This window comes from Podospora pseudopauciseta (genome assembly GCF_035222475.1).
Source record: "Podospora pseudopauciseta strain CBS 411.78 chromosome 2 map unlocalized CBS411.78m_2, whole genome shotgun sequence".
NCBI lineage: Eukaryota > Fungi > Ascomycota > Sordariomycetes > Sordariales > Podosporaceae > Podospora > Podospora pseudopauciseta.
The window spans coordinates 1,648,507-1,666,275 of record NW_026946663.1 but is presented as its reverse complement, the minus strand read 5'-3'; the positions used below and the strand labels follow the sequence as shown (position 1 = coordinate 1,666,275).

Sequence of the window (17,769 nt, the reverse complement as noted above, 5' to 3'; positions counted from 1 at the left end):
ACCTGGCGTCGAGTTTACGATTTGCTCCTTCGTCTCGGTATATCCAATGAAATCATTTTGCTCTCAGGTATCGGCAGAGTAGCGTGAGTAGGTAATTGAACGAATGGCCGTCTCGATGATATTGAACACACTCTCGCACCATTGGTCGAAGTGACCAACACCATCAGAGAACGGTGGGGTTGTCATGGCGGGGAGCGCCAAGGGCAAACCATCCAATGCCATCATCAGCCGGACCGATCTTTGTGATGCTGAGAGTTGAGCCGTTCGCAGAGACCTTGGCGGACCGTTTTGAGGATATTCGGCGTTGTGGTCTGTCCAAAACCTGATACAAGACGGTTGCCCAATTGAGTTCTTCTCCTGGCTGGCATCATCCATCACCAATCCTTTTCATCAAGTCCTCATCAACATCCTCACCAACATGGCTCAACAGTGGACGTCCGTGATCGAAAATGAGATACAAGCTAGAAACGCCGAGATATCATCCATCAACCACCAAATACACTCCAACCCCGAGCTAGCATATGAAGAGTTCAAGGCACACGAAGCCTTCGTCACCATCCTGACCTCACTGGGCTTCAAGGTGACGCCCCATGCCTTTGGGCTCGAGACATCATTCTCTGCCGAGTTCGGCTCTGGTGGCCGTCTTGTCATCTTCAATGCCGAGTATGACGCCCTTCCTGGCATCGGCCACGCCTGTGGACACAACTTGATTGCCTCAGCATCGTTCGCCTCGTTCCTTGGCCTTGCGGCCGCTCTCAAGGCATCCGGCCTGCCAGGTCGTGTTCGTCTCCTGGGGACTCCTGCCGAGGAGGGAGGTGGTGGTAAACTGAAGTTGATCGCAGCCGGCGCTTACAAGGGAGCTTCGGCAGCGTTGATGGTCCATCCAGGGCCAGGCCACAACCTCCCGTCCCACATCCGGGGCGTCTCTTTTGTGCGCATGCTGGCCAACGTCAAGTTCCGTGTCCACTTCACCGGCAAGGAGTCGCACGCGGCCATCGCGCCCTGGGACGGAGTCAACGCACTCGATGCTGTGTGCCTCTCGTACAATGCCATCAGCATGCTGCGCCAGCAAATTCGCCCGTACGATCGCATCCACGGTATCTTCAGATCGGCCGGTGACCGGCCCAACGTCACACCGGGGAACTGCTGCGTCGAATACTACATCCGCAGCCAAACACGTGCGCAGGCGGAGGCGCTGTGGCAGCGAGTGCTGAAGTGTTTTGAGGGCGCTGCGCTCGCAACCGGCTGCCAGATGCACACGGAGCCCCTCAACTCGTATGCCGACGTTCGACCAAGCGCATCGCTGTGCAAGGCATATGTCGAGGCGATGCCGGAGGGAACGGTCTCTTATGACGAGCCGAAGGATATCCTAGCTGGTAGCACCGACATGGGCGACGTCTGCTACGAGTGCCCCGGGTTCCACGGTGTTTTCGGAATCGGCACGGAGGAGGGCTCGCCGAACCACACCAAGGGATTTACGAGGGCCGCCGCAACGGAGGACGCGTTTGCGAGAGCGGTGGAGTGCGGGAAAGGCATGGCTCTAGTGGGGTGGAGGGTCTTGAGCGATGATGTGTTTGCAGACGAGATGCAAAAGGAGTGGGAGGCCGACATGAAGCTCGCTGCCCAGGGAAAATAATTGCGATGTTATTATTAATTGCCAACCTGAGTTAATGAAGCCTCAAAAGCTTGTCTGCTGTGCCCCGATTGTCCGGATGGCTGTGTAACGGTGCCAAGAGATGAACAGTGGCCCCCCCTCCGCTGCAGAGTACCTTTGGCGAAGCTGACGGTACCTGCGCAATGTTACCAGTAAGCCCCGAATAGTAATCTCTGTGCGACTCACACCAACATCTTGAGCAAAATGTGTGAAACAACTGGCGATGTTTTCCATCTCCCAAGATGTCGACTCGAGGAAACATGAGGAACATGCCCACTTGGACAAGCCAGTATATCCCGGCGCCCAGGCTTGGCCAAAAGCAGTTAGATTGAGACCCACAGAATTGCTTGCTTGGCCAATCACGCATCCCAATGCCGAGGAGCGAGTACCCGACTGCAGGGGTGAAGCAGTTACAGGTCGATATGAGCGCCGAGTTGTCCAAGGAAATCCAAGCAGCTTGGACAAGATTTCGATGCCGAAGAGGCCGGATCGAAAAGCCCATCCCTTTTTTTCCAAGAAGGATCAAATTCTCATGCTCCCTTTATAACGATAAACTTCTGGCCACCGCGGCTGGCACCTGAAAGCCCTGTGTCTGTTCCTGTTCCTGTTCCTGTTCTCGGTTGCGCCTTCGTTGTCCGTCGTCCGCCACGAACCCCACGATAACAGTAACGTCATCGCCCGCATTCATCTGATCTTTTCGACACCGGTGATCCGTGCATTCGTGCCAAAGTTGCGCAAGCTCGTCCACAGTGAAGCGGTCTTCCAGGGAGCTGCTTGTCCTGCCGAAACCGAGTCCTCGCCATGACTTTTGCTACCCAGGCGGAGAGCATTGGCTCCTCGTCTCTGTTGCGTTATGTCCCTCGAATCTCTCCTTCGATCGCCAGGATCACAGTAGCCGCCGCACTTCTCCCAATGGCGCTATCGCATGGAAATCACGGCGGGGACAACATCCCGGAAGGGTCAACCATATCGCTGGATCCAATCGTATGTTAGACGTGAGCTCTGGGCAGCATTGGAATCCAGGGTATCGAGTCTTGCTGACAACATACCAGGATACAACACTATGGATACACATATTTTTACAGACGTTTACCTTTGGGATACTGTTTCCCTTGGGGATGGTGCTTGGGGTAAGTCAACGGCGTAGTAGGGGTTGTTATCGACATCTCGAAGCGAAGAGCTGGGGCTGACAATGGCGCGCACACCCAGATCGTCAAAAGCCGTTGGCACGTCCCACTGCAAGTTGGCAGCACCGTACTGGCATTGCTAGGCTACGCCCTCGGCCATCTCCACAAGGGCCGCGAATTCAACCCGGAAAACGCCCACGCAAAGGCCGCAACACCGTTGTTCTTTCTTCTGGTTGCTCAGATTGTCTTGGGCGTCTACTTGAAGCTACATCTCGAGCGGGGCATCCACGGCCGTATCCGTCCCTTCATTCGCATTCTTCACAGCGTCAACGGAAAAGCATTCCCGCTGCTATCATGGGTTCAGATGCTGTTTGGAGGTATCACTCTACTGGGCTTTTGCCAGGGTGATCACCTGGGACAATGTGCCGCTCACTTCATCATGGGCAGTGCCTTCATCGCATACGGCGTCCTCCTTACCATCGTGCTGCTCGTTGGTCAGATTTGGCTCCGTCGGACTGGCCGCAGCCAAGAGTTCTTCGACAGCGCCGTTATTGCTGCATGGGGTTGTGTCAACACCTTCACTGAGCACAGATGGGGAACCGAATGGGTCAGGAATGACTGGCAGCACACGACCATGGGCATCATTTGGTGGAGTGCCGGCCTCGCTGGAGTTTGGCTGAGCAAGGGCCGAGACGGCACCCCCAAGCGCAACTTCGTCCCTGGCTTTGTCATCTTCATTACAGGATGGGCCATGTCGGCGCATCCTCAGGAGCTGATGACGAGTGCGATGACACACGCAGCATTTGGGTATACATTGATGGCCGTTGGTGTCACTCGCATCATCGAGATCTCTTTTGTGCTCAGGGACAAGGCAGGCGTATCAGAGGACGGGACACAGATCAACAGCTTCCAATATGTTCCTGTTTTTGTAAGTCTTTGCTAACCGGGCTACTTCAATGTGTTGCTAACACACACATACAGCTCCTCTACGCCTCAGGCTTTCTGTTTATGGGCGCTACCGAAGAACAAATGGCATTCATTGCCGGTTCCGGAATGGACGCCGTGGCGTACATTTTGATCATGTACAGCTTGGCCTTCCTGGTGTTTTTGGTCGTCATGATGTTCATCAACGTCTACGACCGTGCCGCCAACCCCCCGTCCAAGATTACCCTCAACGGCCACGCTCGCAGTGGTGACGAGGCTCAGGTGCAGGATGCCAGCGAGTTTGAGCTTGATGGTCTCATGACAGACGACGAAGATGACGACAAAGCAGCAAGCAGGAAGCTACTAAAGAACGAAGGCAGCCAACAGAATGGGTTCGCAAGCCCAAGTGCCATTGCGCGCAACGATGAGCGGTTGGCATAAACAAAAGCAGAAACGGACGGGCATCATGAGCATTTACATCGGATTTGGCTGTTTTGGAGTTTGTGGGGGTGCGTATACAACAAGGTGTGTAAGTCTTTTCTGGAGCATGGTTGGATCGGAGATTTTCCCACTCAGGAGTTGTTGGATTACTCTTCCTCTAGTTGTAGGTGGAAACAAACTACAGAAATTCCTCGGAGATAAACTACTTTTGTCCATGTGTTCTCATGTTACCGGCCGGTGCCCAAAGAGGAACTATTCCGAGAGAGCATCGCCCATTGTTGAACAGCCAATTAAGTGACGTCAGATTGGTTCTCAACCGCGCTTTCCATTGGAGCTCACGACGCCTTTCGGGTGACAACTTTTGCCTGCCGGGCGTATCAAGCGTATTCACCATAAATCACCCACACTTTAGGAGGTAATACAAACTGCATCTCTTAACCAACACGTTATCTCCTAAGTGGGCTATATATTGACCTGCCCCCGCACCTGTCACCGCCATCCTGTCCCACCATCAAACAACCCAACCCTTCAGCACCACTATGGAGTCCAACACCGATACCATCACCCTCACAGCCCAATGCCACTGCCGCGCCCTGACCTTCACCTCCAAACCCATCCCCACCACCTCCCTCCCTCTCAAAGCAACAAACTGCCACTGCAACTCCTGCCGGCACCTCACCGGCTCCCTGCGCGGCTCCACCGACATCCTCTGGCCCGGGCCCCCTCCCCAACCCTCTGACAACCTCAAACAATATGCCTTCTCCCCCCGCTTAAACATCTACTTTTGCAGTCACTGCTCCACCACCCTCTTCTGGGAAGACAACTCCACCCCCGGCGTCATAAATTACCTCGCCTTCACCGGCGTCCTCACCCCTTCCTCCCCACTGCCACTAGGCCAAAACCTCATAGAATGGGACGCTCACATGTTCCTAGCCGACACCATCGACGGCGGGGCAGTCCCCTGGCTCAACGGTCTCAACCATCCCTCCGCCGCCAAACCCCGACGCTGGCTAGGCTGGAGAGAAAAGTCGAAAGAAATCACCTCAGAGGGATACTGGCCCGAGGATAAAAACATATTCCTTTCCCATGCTGACAACCTCCTCCACCTTCCCGAAAAAGAGGGCAACATCCCCCTCAAATGCCACTGCGGCGGCGTCGACTTCGTCCTCAAAGCCGGCGATGCCCAAAGGGACTTTAAAGAACACCAGTCAAAGGGGGGGCAACTGCCCTGGTTCGTCGATCCAGAGAGTTACAAACTCCTCGGCTCACTCGACGGCTGCTCCGACTGCCGCCTCGTCTCCGGAACCGAGATCTTTGCCTGGACCTTTGCAGAGCTAAAACACATCACCTTTGCCTCTGACCCCACCTCCCCCCTTCCCCTCGACACCACCACCCTCCAATCCGCCATCGGAACCGACCCCAGACTCGGCACATTATCCCTCTACCCCAGCTCCCAAGGCGTCCAGCGCTACCACTGCAGCACTTGCTCAGCCGTGGTCTTTTACGCCTGCGACTCCCGCCCAGACATGGTCGACATCGCCCCCGGCCTCCTCCACGCCCCTGAAGGCGCAAGAGCAGAGCGCGTCATCTCTTGGTCGTGGGGTGGAAAACTCGGATTCGGATCAGACATGGCTGGCACCTGGAGGGAGCACCTTCCTGCCGCGGTGGAAGAAGAAACGGAGCAGTTCAGGTTGGCGAGGAGATTCCCAAAGAACTTTAGGCGGGTTGTCAAGGAACAAGGGGCTGCTCGAGCTGTGCCAGGGGGTTCTGGGCAGGTGTAGTAAACACAATCTATATTGCCCTCGTGATTTGCAGCTGGCTGCTGGGGAGATCCATCCACTTTCATGCCCATATTTTGCCTATTCTGTCGTCCTGCTCTTGAATTGTGCACTCGTTTTTCTAGCTTGATTTTGATCTCATCTTCCCCATCACTCCGACAGCCCGCGTTCGCTTAGGTAACAAAGCAGCCGGTGAGGTCTGTTCCCTAAAGCCGAACCCTTCTCTGTTAGCAATTCAGTGTAGTTATTTGGGCGATGCAGCGAACACTACATCAATCCCATCAACAGGCCTCAAACGCTGGCACGGCACCATTCCCTAGTAAACCCGCGATCTAGACTGTTTCCGAGCTGTCAAGATGGCGCCCGTCTTGGCCTACCGCTTTTTGTTGTCCCTCGATCGAGTGGGAGTTTCCGACGGAAACTAGAGCGCGGTTGCTTGGCGAGTGGCGACTAGAAATGTTTCGGACGTTCAAGGCTGCGAGTCATGCCGATCCCATAGAGACAGCTCTAAATGGAACTGAATGCCATTGGTTTTTAGCAGACCCCCAAAGTAGTAGCTGTCGGGCCTCGTTGGCAAGGCTCGTGAGCCTCGCCCGACTCATCCGAAAATCTGGACGGATGGGAGATCGCCAAGGAGATAATGTTTGCAATAACTGTCGAGCTGGGTGTGTGAGATTCGTTCTCGTCGATTCGGTACGTTGTTTTGATCGTTTGAAAAGCCGGCAGTGTGCAAGAGACAGGTGGACGTCTGCTTATGGGCACTCGAGTCGCTCGTTCCTGATGGCCAACTCTTGGGCGCGAATGGTCGTGCATGACAAGTCGATTAGCCAGTTCTTCAGCAGGCTTACGAGTTTGCTTGTATTGCATGGACAACACAGCTATACTGAGGCCAGAGCTGTCAATGAGTTCGTCGAGTCAAGGAAAACTCGTTGCTCACAACGAAAGCCGTAGTTGACGAGAGTCTAAGCAAATTTTCGTTCCAAAAGTCCGGTTGGTTCGCAGAAGCGATGGCTCCCTGACACACGGTTGATTTCTCCTTGCAACATGCCCGCCATACCTCAGACCCAATACATGAAAGCGTCACTGTGATTCCTTGCTGAGAGCTCGACAACCAGGGATGATGCTGACTCGTTGTAGTAGTGTCGAAATCAGATGGGGACCAGCGTCCAGGCCTAAAGAGAAAGACATGGGTACCCTCGGAAACTTCTTCCGATCGTGCGCGGCGGGGGCTTCCATCGTGGAGAAGAAGCTTCGGTCAAATGGGCGAGAAGATAAGAAAAAGAGATGGAGGTGGACATCAGACGGCTGCCGCAGTTTTCGTATTTAGATACAGACGGATGAGAGCGTGCGGCATCAATGATGGAATGCGGGAGTCAATGTCTCGACTAGGGCCCGTAATTCTCAAAACATAACCATTGTCGTGTGCCTTTCGTGGTCGAGGTGGTCGAGGTAGCAAAGGAGTCGAGACAGGCGGAAAGATGAAGAGAAAGCAGAGGGAGGAGGCTCTGCAGGTGCGGTGGGGTGCTGACGAGGTAGGTAGGTGATGTACCACGGATGCCGTATCAGCCTGTGCGTCGGAAAATCCTCCTTGTGTCCAGCCACCAAGTGTGTTGTTCCACACCGTAAATGGGTATATAGCAAGACAGGCATTGAAAGGGGGCTATCAACATGGAGCCCTGGGGAGTCCCAAGGCTTCAGGGATTGGCATGCCGGTCTTGAGCAAGTTGTCAACTGCACCGCGAGTCATCCAGTAGTTTGCTTCCCACAGGTACCTGGCGTCATGCCTGTTGTGACCTTCACCGCTGGACATCCCCATGAGACGTGGCTGGATATCCTGTCAGCGTCGAACCAATGGCCAGTAAAGCTAAGAACAGCATGTACTCTCCGAGTTGCTCGCCCACCTCGCCTCCATCTTACTCGAAGCCATTACACTACACACCCACCGTTGCCAATAATGCTGCCGGCCGGCTCAGGGGATGACTGGGGTATCGTGGGGGGCTAAGCTAGTGTAGCTCAGGCTTGGGTGAAGATCCAAAACCGATCCAACAGGAAGACTTACCGCAGCCGCTGCTCGGCTCCACTGTCTAAGTGACAGTCGAATGACAGGGTAGGTAATCGGCAGAAGGCCAGACATGTCAGGTAATCCTATTCGACGGGGAGATGCCCCGGACTCAAGAACTGAGGTGGTCCAGAATCAGATAAAGAGGGGGGGTTGCGACATGCGCCATCTCAAACCGCCCAGGCAGGGTGATGTGGGGTGGCTGGCTGGACTTTGTGACTTGACCGTGACAAACGTGACTATCCTTGGTTGGAACAGCTAGTCTCCTCTTGATCCGCGGAGGTAGGGTACTCTGTGGCCCTTCAATGCTCGTACTCGATGCCGGACACCTACTCGACATGTTCTCTACAGTCCTGTCACTTGGGATCAGCCTTTGGCACCCAGCTACCATGGAACCGGTGACAGATTAGGTACCTATCCAGCTTTATCTTGGCGGTGATGGCACGCAATACGTGATGTCTGGTTGCATGCGGGTTTGGAAAGGGCAAGCGGTTCGTCATCAAGTGCACTGCCCAGACAGTGCCACACATCCACGATGAGCTATTTTCTTGGTATAAACTTGAATGCGTATTTACTGAACAATCCTGATCAAGTATAGTGAGAATGGGAGTTGATGGTGTTGGTGCTTAACACCCGTTTGCCGCCGGTCTTTGTCCACCCATCCGTCTTGGGCTTCCTTGGGGAGACAAAAGACAGTGATGAGCTGAACAGATACGTGTCCACGGACCTCGGCACCTAATCGGACTCGGACAACACAGTCGTATACACACTCTTCTCCAGGTCTAATGTCTTCAATGGTTTGGGTACTAAGCGATACTAGTTCGATATTCGTGACATCAGTGAGCGATTGTTCGCGGAACTGTTGCTTAGCTGAGAGGACGCCGGTTGGGAGATCAGCCCGTGGGCGCCTGTCGAAGTGTTCACTACTCCATATGGTCGAAGCATGGTGTGATGCCCGGATATATGCGGCAAAATTCCTTCTACCCGAAGCAGTCGATTGATTCGGGTCTACGACCCGTGGCAAGAGGAGTTACAAATGCTGTTTCTCCTGATAACTGACTGCGGCATCATTCGACAGATGATCAAGGGAGAGGCAATGAAAAATAAACCGGTACTACCCGTAGGAGACTGTGATGAGGCATACCATTGGTATGCTCGGTAAATCGACCATCGAGGTATTGAAACAGCCTCCGACACACTCTTTAATTGTATGGTCATGCCAATCAGCCCGAAAATGGGCTGGGGGTGATCAGTAGCCAAAGTCAAGATGGGTGAGTGCTGCCAGACTCGCGAAAGAGGGCGGCTGCCCTCCTGCCCCAAAGTTCTGACATCAGTTCCATCATGCCTAACCTGGATGGAGGCCCCCGCATTGATGCAAGTATATCTGAAAGAAGAAGCTCGAGCCTAATGTGATGCTGTTGTCAGCGGAGCCATGTCCGAGATGCTTGGTCTGTCACTTTGCCCTGGTACTAGGGTACCCACCTCTTCGTGGACACCAGGTCCTCAGTTAAGACATCCACTGTTACATTTTATGGCGGAATTTCATGGTTGACAGCCGCCGTGCTTGCAGATTATGGTGACTCTTTTGGTACCTGCCCGTGTTCCGCTCCCCAATCACAGTATCCACCATCGTATCAATCACCCAGTAATAGGGGCTATGGACACTGAAGCGTGGGGTGTCTTGTACCCATCCATGTCTTGGACACATACAATTGACCAGCTGCTTTCCGAGACTTCGGCCTGTTCTGACAGGAGGCGCTTCCCCTCCGGATTCTGAACTTTTATGTGGATGTGATCAGGGCTATGCTTGCATGCAGTTGGCATGCTCGCATCCCTACCTGATGACGCATGTTTGACTGCCTGTGATGGCCGAGACATTACGGAAAGCTGCGATGAACAGGGGACCATTTTTGATTCGAAAAGTACTCGACGAGACATCCTAAGGCTCATGAAACTAGCAATCGCCATCAGGCTAGACTTTTGGCTCATTGTAACCTCACATATTTGGCCACTGCGTTGTCCTCCGTAGATACCCACATTCTGAGACAAAGTTTCTGGCCACCACTACCCAAAAAAAATCCACATAATGATAGGCCTGCACTAAAATGGCTGCAAAGGCGTTGGCTTGTGAAACAACCAGAGGCCAACGCAGATAGTCCGGGTTAGATTGAGGATAAGGTTGCGAGAGTGTTGCTGGCAGCAGCTCAACTTCGAAGTTGTTCAAAATCAAAGCCAACTTGAGGCTGGCAAAAGGAGATTGTGGCAGTGAGCGTCTTGGCAACGAAGGAATCATGCGGTGCCGTCTCCGTTGACATCATCGTTGTCGTCCAGGGGAAAAGCAGCAGAACCGGCCGTGTATCGAGGTGCTGTGTATTCTAAAGCTGGAGCAACAGGATATCGGCCCTCCCCATTCCTGGGCCCAAATGCTGCCTCCCAGGGGACACGCATAGACTCTGGAACAGGGTGCGCCAGTGCTGCATTACGCAGGTACAATCTGACCAGATGTCGTCCTTGGCCTTGTCCGGGATCGCTGTAGGCATCGCGAGCATGCAAATGGGCAAAGTTGTTGAGCAAGACGATGTCGCCAGCCTTTGTGTCTAGGCGAAGACGATACTTTGAGGCGACTTGGTTGAGGATGCGGAGGGTCTCGAGCTGAGTTGGTGTGAGGGGCGGAATTGGCGAAGTGCCATCGGTTCTTGTCGTAGATGGGTGCACACCAAGTCTCCCAGGGTCAACGCTCAGAATGATGTGGTTGTTCTCAGGGTCCATGTGCAGGAGTGGCGCCAGAATGTAGCGGGGGATCGGATTGCCTGAGCTAATGAGCGGAAATATAATTAGCGATGGCTCAGTGCGCATGTGAAATGTGACAAAATTGTGCCAACCGACATTTGGATTGGCCACGCAGCTTCTTGAAGGGCTTGGATGACGTGTGGGTATAGCGCCTCAAGCTCCTTTACAATTGTGAGCGATGAAGCTATAAATGTGTCCCCACCATGCTCGGCGAGGGAGCGGACGTGAAGCGCGAGGATGTCGACTCCGATATCACAGTGCCAACTTAGGCCTTTGGTGGTATGAATACCATGCCGGAGCTCAGGGGGTGTCTTCCAGTCTTTGGAGGCTGTGATGTGGGCTATGTGGGCGAGGCAGGTATCAGTTCAGTTCATCACATTGTTTTGATTCCAAAGCATACTCAGCATGTTCCCCTTCTTGTCCTGAAACCCTCTCTGATCCCCAATATACGCAGCAATCCCGAGGTAAATCATCAGGTTGTCCTCGACTGAATACTGTTGGGGATCGAGGCCCCTGAGGATGACAAATCCGCGGCCTCGATGAACCTCGTGGCAGGCTTGCTCCAGTTGCGCCTCGAGGGTTGGAAGGTGGAAATTATGACGACTGACTTCGTGACCATCAAGCTCAAGCTCTGCTTATTCGTCAGCAAATGAAAGCATCACCCAACACAGAACGGGGGCACATCACTGACCTTTGAACTTTTGCAGTCCCTCTTGCACCTCTTGAACACCCCGAGGACCAAGGTCAACAACATAACTGTCCGAGGAAATGGCTTCAGGCACCCAAGCCATGGCGTGGTGCTCCAACCATCCCAGGCCTGCATGAGATTGCCCAAACAAGCTGCCAACTTGATCCATTGGTAGTTTGAGAGAATATGTGCTGTATTCCTGGCTTTTCCAGTAAAGTGAGAGAGAATAAATCTGTTCTAAGCCCAGGGCTGACATTGGGTTCCACCGAGGACGGAGAGGAGCCATTATTATACCTAGTCAAGCCCAACCTCGCCGGGTGGACGATCGCTCTTCCACGACATGGGCTGGTCACCCACATCCAGCCCATATTCGGACAACGGCTCATGGGGTCGGTAGCGGGGGACGATTGGACAGGTGTTTCGCTCAGGCAGGTTGGCGGCAGCGATGTTGAGTGGTGTGCCGAAGTTGTGTGTGCTGTTGAGCTGTCGGAACTTGCATCAGCATGATCAGCTCCTCATGTCCAACGCCTATCATGGCCAACCATGGAGGGCGTTCAAGGGAAGACATAGGCCCGCCAGAAGCGCGGTATTTTCCTAAAAGGTGGCATGTACTTGGGCTCCGCCAAGGACAAAACTGCGAACCGGTTCGGAGATATAGAACGAAAGCAAAAGGGGTCCTGGTGAGGTTGGTCGTACGGTAAAGAGCCGCCTACCCGGAATTGTCCATGTTGTATGATACTCATCAAGGCCGTGCTGTCCTCGGATCAAGTCATTATGTTAGCAGCATTATATCGCTCATCGGGCGTTAACCTCCCATCCTCAAGGAAAAGGCATCGAAGGCCTGGGGACACATACATCTGTCGACAATTCTGTTTGGAGTCTCATAGGGCGTACGCAGGGGAGCTTAGGCCCGCTCACGGGAGAGAAGAACCTTGCGGCCCAATTAGACGAGATTGGGGGGTCCCCACCAATTTCCGGGCGGATAGAGCAGACTAAACCAAGTTCACTAGTGATAGATGAAAACATTTCTCGACTAAGGTACAACAGGCTAGGAACGGACCGTCCGGGCCCCGGGATGGTTCCGCTGTCATAGTCGTGTCCGAGCGTTTGGTAGTATTCCGGAAACGGGACTCAGGGATTCATAGAAAGGGTTTTCTGTAGCACCCGTCAATATGAGGCTCTTGATGAGCAAGTGACGATGATCAGGTCTGAGTGTGAAATGGTCGAGAAAAGTTGATTGGCTGACCACTGTGGCCAGAAATGTGATTTATGACGCACCAATGAGAACGAGACTGTTTCTCCCTTGCTTCCTCGGCAGAGTTCACGTCACACGAAGCGGAGGTCGACACTGGGTTTCTGGGAGAATGAGCGGGATCGTAGATGCTGCTGCGAGATACATCCCATTTTCCGTATCGCTGGGACGGGACGAGCGACTCGATTCGAACAAGGCGTAGATTGTGGGGAGAAAAGGGAGGAGCCAAGGAGTGATGGGTGATGATGATGGGAGAAAATGTCCAACTGCATCCAGTCCAGTGCAACAAAACCAAGATGTGGCTGGCCTGTCAATGGCTGCCTGCATGATACATGCACTGTGTTCCCAATGGAGACTCCCTGTCGTTGCTGCTGTGGCCTCTCTCAACAAGAGGAGGAGCGCGTGGGAGCCCAGGCCTGGAATTCTCTGTCTCAAGACTTGCTAACCCCTCTTTTCCACAGTAGGCGAGCTGTTGGCTGCTGCAAGACATCTCACTGCCGATGATTGGACAAAGGTGGGAGACGACATCGATTTTGGGCCGTGGATCGTGACCGCAACACCTCTTCCCTCCGCCCTCATCACTATCACCTGTTCGCTATTTTCCCCCGTTTCATCCAAGATTGCCCCAAAGCCTACATCTCCATCTCTGGGACTTTCCTGTTCGCAGGACGGTCTAAGGTATCACCACACTTTTGTGGTCTGGAGCACAGCACCTGCCTCGCAGGGGACTGTCACCCCAGGGTCTTTTCTCCCCGGCCTCCACTTGGTGTTTCGAAACACAAGAGTATCCCACCTCTCGACATCGTCGTACCCTGTCTCGGCCCCCCTCCCCTCCCCGTGGACAGCACGTAACCCAGTCCTGTTTGACCAACTGGGTTAGACACGGGGCAGGTCACACCAGAATTCTGGTGAAAGTTGGTATTTCCTTGGTGCGATTTTGCGTCTCACGACACGACCCTTTGGGCACCCCCTCACCCACCAGGCAGTCCGCCAACCCACCAGCCGCAGTCTTCGAGTTCAAAGTTCCCACGGGTGTGGATGCATGCTGACGGCGCATCTGCAACCCATCCAGGGTTTTGTTGCACTCGACGAGAAGCCAGGCTTGTGCTGCTGTCTTGCTCAACAGGTTGTGAAAGCGGGCCGGTGTTGCACAGCGTTCGAATTCAATCCGGCCAAGTCTCGCCCTCTTGACATCTCGCCGGTCTCGCTTGCAGTGGCATTTCTCGTGCCGACCAATCCTTTCCGAGCGCAGTCCCTCCACCATCCGGCCCGGTCTCAGTTGGTTGTTCTTACGTCTACTAGACTGTTGCCCGTGTTGCCCGATCTGTCTGACACCGCATTTGCAACCGGCTTCATCGTGGTGGCAGCAAATTCTGGGATCAAAGGCTCTGGACCACGGCACCCATAGCCTTGGCAAGATCTTGCTCCTGCTGATCTTTCCTGGGCCATTGTGTAAGATCAGGTTGACTTGGCGAACCAATATTCTGATAGAACCGTTCTCTGTATCCCGAATCAAACTGGGGAGGCAAAAAACAGCGAGCGAGGGCACGTAGGTGAGGGGAGCAGGATGGAGAGTCCACTTTTGCGTCCGACCGTAAATACTCCCTTTTCCTTTCACTTTATTCTTGATCTTTCTGTGCCGTCCTACTTGCAACTTGTCGAGAATAGTTCTGGATGCTTACTGAACCTTAGGGTGGGTTGTCGAAGCCGCCGCGCTGCCGCAGTCCGATAGATGCAGATACCCGTCAGCCAAAGAAACGCCGTCAGCTAGGTGCCATACTTGACGAGATCACACCGAATTTACCGGTCAATCCATTCAGCCTGATCCCGTCACAAGATAGTAATCTCTATGGCGGCTCCCTGTACCACCACCCCACGTTTGGCCCAAACCTGCATGGGTATGGGAACTGGTTGGACGGCGCAGCAGTTCCTACATGGTCTCCGTACGACTACAAGCAAGGTACGAACGAGATGGCGTTACAATCCAAGGTCCGGTTGGACAGTGATGATTGACGTGTTCCATAGACCAACACGGAGCCTTCTTTAGTCTGATAGTGGATAATTCCACAATGGGTGGGGGAGATGTCCCCCCATACGTCGGTGAGGTTCCTTTAGAGCTGCCCATGGGACTTGCCACCAACCAGCCTGTTTCTTCTACGCAATACGTGAATCCAACCGAAGATTGGGAATCGCGGCCTGGCCGCCCAGCACCTCAGCCGCTACACCAGCCGCCAGTCGATACCGGTAATGGCGGGCTTGGTCAGTCTCGCTATTGCTGGGAAAGTGTCGCATTGCCACTACCGCAGAAGGAAGATTGTTTCCCGGAGGCCTTCCATCGCACCTTTCAGTCCGGCTCTACACCCACGCATAGCCTGCCGCCGCCTTCACTAAATGGGGCCCATTCGACCTCGAGGGACCCAACAAATGCCCAGGGGCAACATGCGTACTTATCGCAATTTCACGCCCAAGCAGCATATCCTGATGGGGTATTTGGTAGCAGTGTCGATATCACCCAAGAGCATCGTTTTCCATATTGTCTTTCGAGGGTCGACAGTGGTTCCTTGAGAGCTAGCCCTGGCAACTTGCTAGACACCGAAGCCTCATCGATTTGCAGTGCATATGTGCATGTCACAAAAGAGGGAAATGGCCACACCTGGGATGGGCTTCAGAAATCAGAGGTGCAAGATGTTGATGAACAGATCATTGTACCTATGGAAACGGCTCTTGTTGGCGGCTGGGTCGCCGTGGAGCAAGCGCTGATGTTGGACGTCACTCAGCAAGGCGCAGCGGCCGCTGTCAATCAAGGGCTGGCGATCAAAGAAGAGCCCGAACTGGAAGAACTGGAAGAACAGCGACGGAAACGGCAGAGAGAGAATTTGAGGAAACAGACCTCCGATACCAGGACCATGCGGGCCTGCATACGATGTCATAACCAGAGAGTGAGGGTAAGTAAACAAAACGCAATGACGAACAACAGCATGACAATCTAATCTCTGGTGTGTTTAGTGTCTTCCCAATGTGGATAACCCGAATGACCCTTTGGCACCTTGCGTCACCTGTCTCAAGGTGCGCAGGGAGTCCAAAAAGACTATCCATAACCTCCCGTGTCTTCGTTACAAGCTGGCTTCGGTGGTGTTGCAGCGAGATGGGGGGCTGGGCTACACGAAGCGATTTGATCATACCCAGTTGATCAACATCAGGGCGAACGATTGGGCAGACAATCACATCAAGGTCATTGAAATGGCTCAAGGGCTCTGCGAAACGCCAATGACACTTAAAGTGCGGGCGTTCAGGGCAGTCGAGGGTGATCAGCTCGTCCGGAATTTTGTTGGCAGGGATGGAATAAGAATTCCGGCGTACGGTCTCGTGAATGTGAAGGAACACGGGCGAGCCTTTCAACACTACATCGCGGCCAATGCTATCAAGGGATTGGAAGATTCGGCCAAGGACTCTGATGATCTCGTCAAAGTTATTTATTCCATGATCGCGGAGCATCTTCGGCAGTCATCGGTACGAGAACCCCCACGTTTCAGTTGACTTGAATTTGGACTGAAAGCTGATTACCCACCTCTTGTCTTGCAGCGGCACAAACAAAACCGAGAAGAAAATCGGGACAAGAAAAGCGTAGATCTGGCTGAGTTTCTACTAAAAGCTGTTCGCCTATGGTTTGCGATTCGTATGTAATTCCTGGTGATGTTCCAGCGCCAATTTGATGAATACCACTAACAGACTGTTGGCCAGGACACCAAACCGGCTCGGCATGGATTTGCGGTCAAGAGTCACTGGGGATGGAATCGAGGGAGCTGAAGACGAGGTACATTCCCCGAATGATCGTGGCACAGTTTGACAGCATTCGGTATCACACGGTATTCAAGAGCCAGGTGCCACAATTTCTGAGTATGTTCGAAAAGATTCTCAGCTCGGGTCCCGAACTCTGGAAGGATTCGAAGGATGCATGGTTTACGGCCTTTCTGGTTGTGTTCTTGTTTCTCCACAATGTGGCCTGCATTTGCAAAGATCGGTACCGTCATGCAAAGGAAAACTCGAAAGGGCGGCCTCTGGTACAGCCTAATCTTTGCTATTCTGCTTCAGCGCGCATTCCTTGCTGACTTTTTCTCTAGGAGACACGTTACGGCCCAAGAGACCACCCGCTTACAACGTTCGTCGAAGACGTCCAGCATGGTGCCGGTGTGATGTTGGCGTACTGGACCTACTTCAAGCGTTGTGATCTGATGAATTTCGAGTGGGATGCCGAGAGCGTCTCAAAATCGGCCATCAAATATCTTGATACTCGCCAGCTTGCATTTTTGAAGGGGACGATCGACTGTCTCAAAGACAAAAGTAAGTTAGCCCATTTGCCCGGTAAACACACCAACGCCAGCCAACTGACAATTGCCAGCAACTTCAATCCCGAGCACGCCACAAGAGGGCTGCTGGGAACATGAACTCTACTGGATATCTCTGATGTTTGTCTCAGAGCCGTCTATGACGAGCTCATGGAAGCCCCCCGTTGTCTTTTCGACTGTGAATCCAAGCGTGGGCAACGAGCAATGATATCGAATGAGTTTCTTACAAAGGGATGACTACTGATTTACGAGTGATTTGATTTGGCTATGCCTGGCCGAGGGAAATATTTGGGAGGACTTTGAAGTGAGTAACATTTGTGTTTTTGATTGTTGGCATGACATGATGAGAATCTGCGTGCGAGACAAAAACCATGCAACGGCATGGGCGGGGAGAACAAAAGGGTCAAAATGATGCTTGGGTTTTGGCGTTCTCCGGTTTTGGGTCTGCAAGAGGAGACCCAGAGCTTTTACCTAATGTGTGTTAATTTATATTTTAAAAGCTATGCCTAGTGTATATGTTAAAAATGGGGCCCTGTAAGCCCTATTTTACAGTAGGTTACTGCTTGTAATACTGCAAGGCGTTTAGTTCCGAAGAAACTGGTGGATACGGCGAAGACAGCCTCAACATTCCTACCCGCCACCCTCAAGGATCCACTTAGTACAATGTCAACTTCGAAGCTCTGCATCGGACGCTACGGTAGCCTAAAATG

The 17,769-nt window shown here is 53.2% G+C and overlaps 7 protein-coding genes across 7 annotated transcripts; 5 read left to right on the top strand and 2 right to left on the bottom strand.

The window, feature by feature from the left end:
• Window positions 1-418: 418 nt before the first annotated feature.
• On the top strand, window positions 419-1,636 carry QC763_204250 (uncharacterized protein; the record flags this gene model as incomplete). Its single annotated transcript, XM_062909463.1, has 1 exon — window positions 419-1,636. The coding sequence occupies one exon, from the start codon at window positions 419-421 to the stop codon at window positions 1,634-1,636; it is 1,218 nt and encodes a 405-aa protein (XP_062768250.1).
• A 262-nt stretch (window positions 1,637-1,898) lies between these two features.
• Window positions 1,899-4,146, top strand: QC763_204240 (uncharacterized protein; the record flags this gene model as incomplete). Its single annotated transcript, XM_062909462.1, has 4 exons — window positions 1,899-2,638; window positions 2,707-2,784; window positions 2,828-3,709; window positions 3,763-4,146. Exons 1-4 carry the CDS (start codon window positions 2,456-2,458, stop codon window positions 4,144-4,146), a joined length of 1,527 nt encoding a protein of 508 aa, XP_062768249.1. The 5' UTR covers window positions 1,899-2,455.
• A 539-nt stretch (window positions 4,147-4,685) lies between these two features.
• Window positions 4,686-5,927, top strand: QC763_204230 (uncharacterized protein; the record flags this gene model as incomplete). Its single annotated transcript, XM_062909461.1, has 1 exon — window positions 4,686-5,927. One exon carries the CDS (start codon window positions 4,686-4,688, stop codon window positions 5,925-5,927), a length of 1,242 nt encoding a protein of 413 aa, XP_062768248.1.
• A 2,632-nt stretch (window positions 5,928-8,559) lies between these two features.
• On the bottom strand, window positions 8,560-11,747 carry QC763_204220 (uncharacterized protein; the record flags this gene model as incomplete). The annotated part of the gene is made up of 5 exons (XM_062909460.1): window positions 8,560-9,387; window positions 9,466-10,798; window positions 10,870-11,113; window positions 11,174-11,404; window positions 11,465-11,747. 4 exons carry the CDS (start codon window positions 11,745-11,747, stop codon window positions 10,273-10,275), a joined length of 1,284 nt encoding a protein of 427 aa, XP_062768247.1. The 3' UTR covers window positions 8,560-9,387; window positions 9,466-10,272.
• An 8-nt stretch (window positions 11,748-11,755) lies between these two features.
• Window positions 11,756-12,865, bottom strand: QC763_0033930 (uncharacterized protein; the record flags this gene model as incomplete). Its single annotated transcript, XM_062905545.1, has 2 exons — window positions 11,756-11,944; window positions 12,794-12,865. The coding sequence occupies 2 exons, from the start codon at window positions 12,863-12,865 to the stop codon at window positions 11,756-11,758; spliced, it is 261 nt and encodes an 86-aa protein (XP_062768246.1).
• QC763_0033920 (uncharacterized protein) lies at window positions 12,774-14,726 on the top strand (the record flags this gene model as incomplete). The annotated part of the gene is made up of 2 exons (XM_062905544.1): window positions 12,774-14,307; window positions 14,406-14,726. The coding sequence occupies exons 1-2, from the start codon at window positions 14,281-14,283 to the stop codon at window positions 14,724-14,726; spliced, it is 348 nt and encodes a 115-aa protein (XP_062768245.1). The 5' UTR covers window positions 12,774-14,280.
• Window positions 14,727-14,782: 56 nt separating this feature from the next.
• Window positions 14,783-17,491, top strand: QC763_0033910 (uncharacterized protein; the record flags this gene model as incomplete). Its single annotated transcript, XM_062905543.1, has 6 exons — window positions 14,783-15,658; window positions 15,720-16,223; window positions 16,296-16,389; window positions 16,455-16,774; window positions 16,835-17,054; window positions 17,113-17,491. The coding sequence occupies 6 exons, from the start codon at window positions 14,783-14,785 to the stop codon at window positions 17,265-17,267; spliced, it is 2,169 nt and encodes a 722-aa protein (XP_062768244.1). The 3' UTR covers window positions 17,268-17,491.
• Window positions 17,492-17,769: the final 278 nt, after the last annotated feature.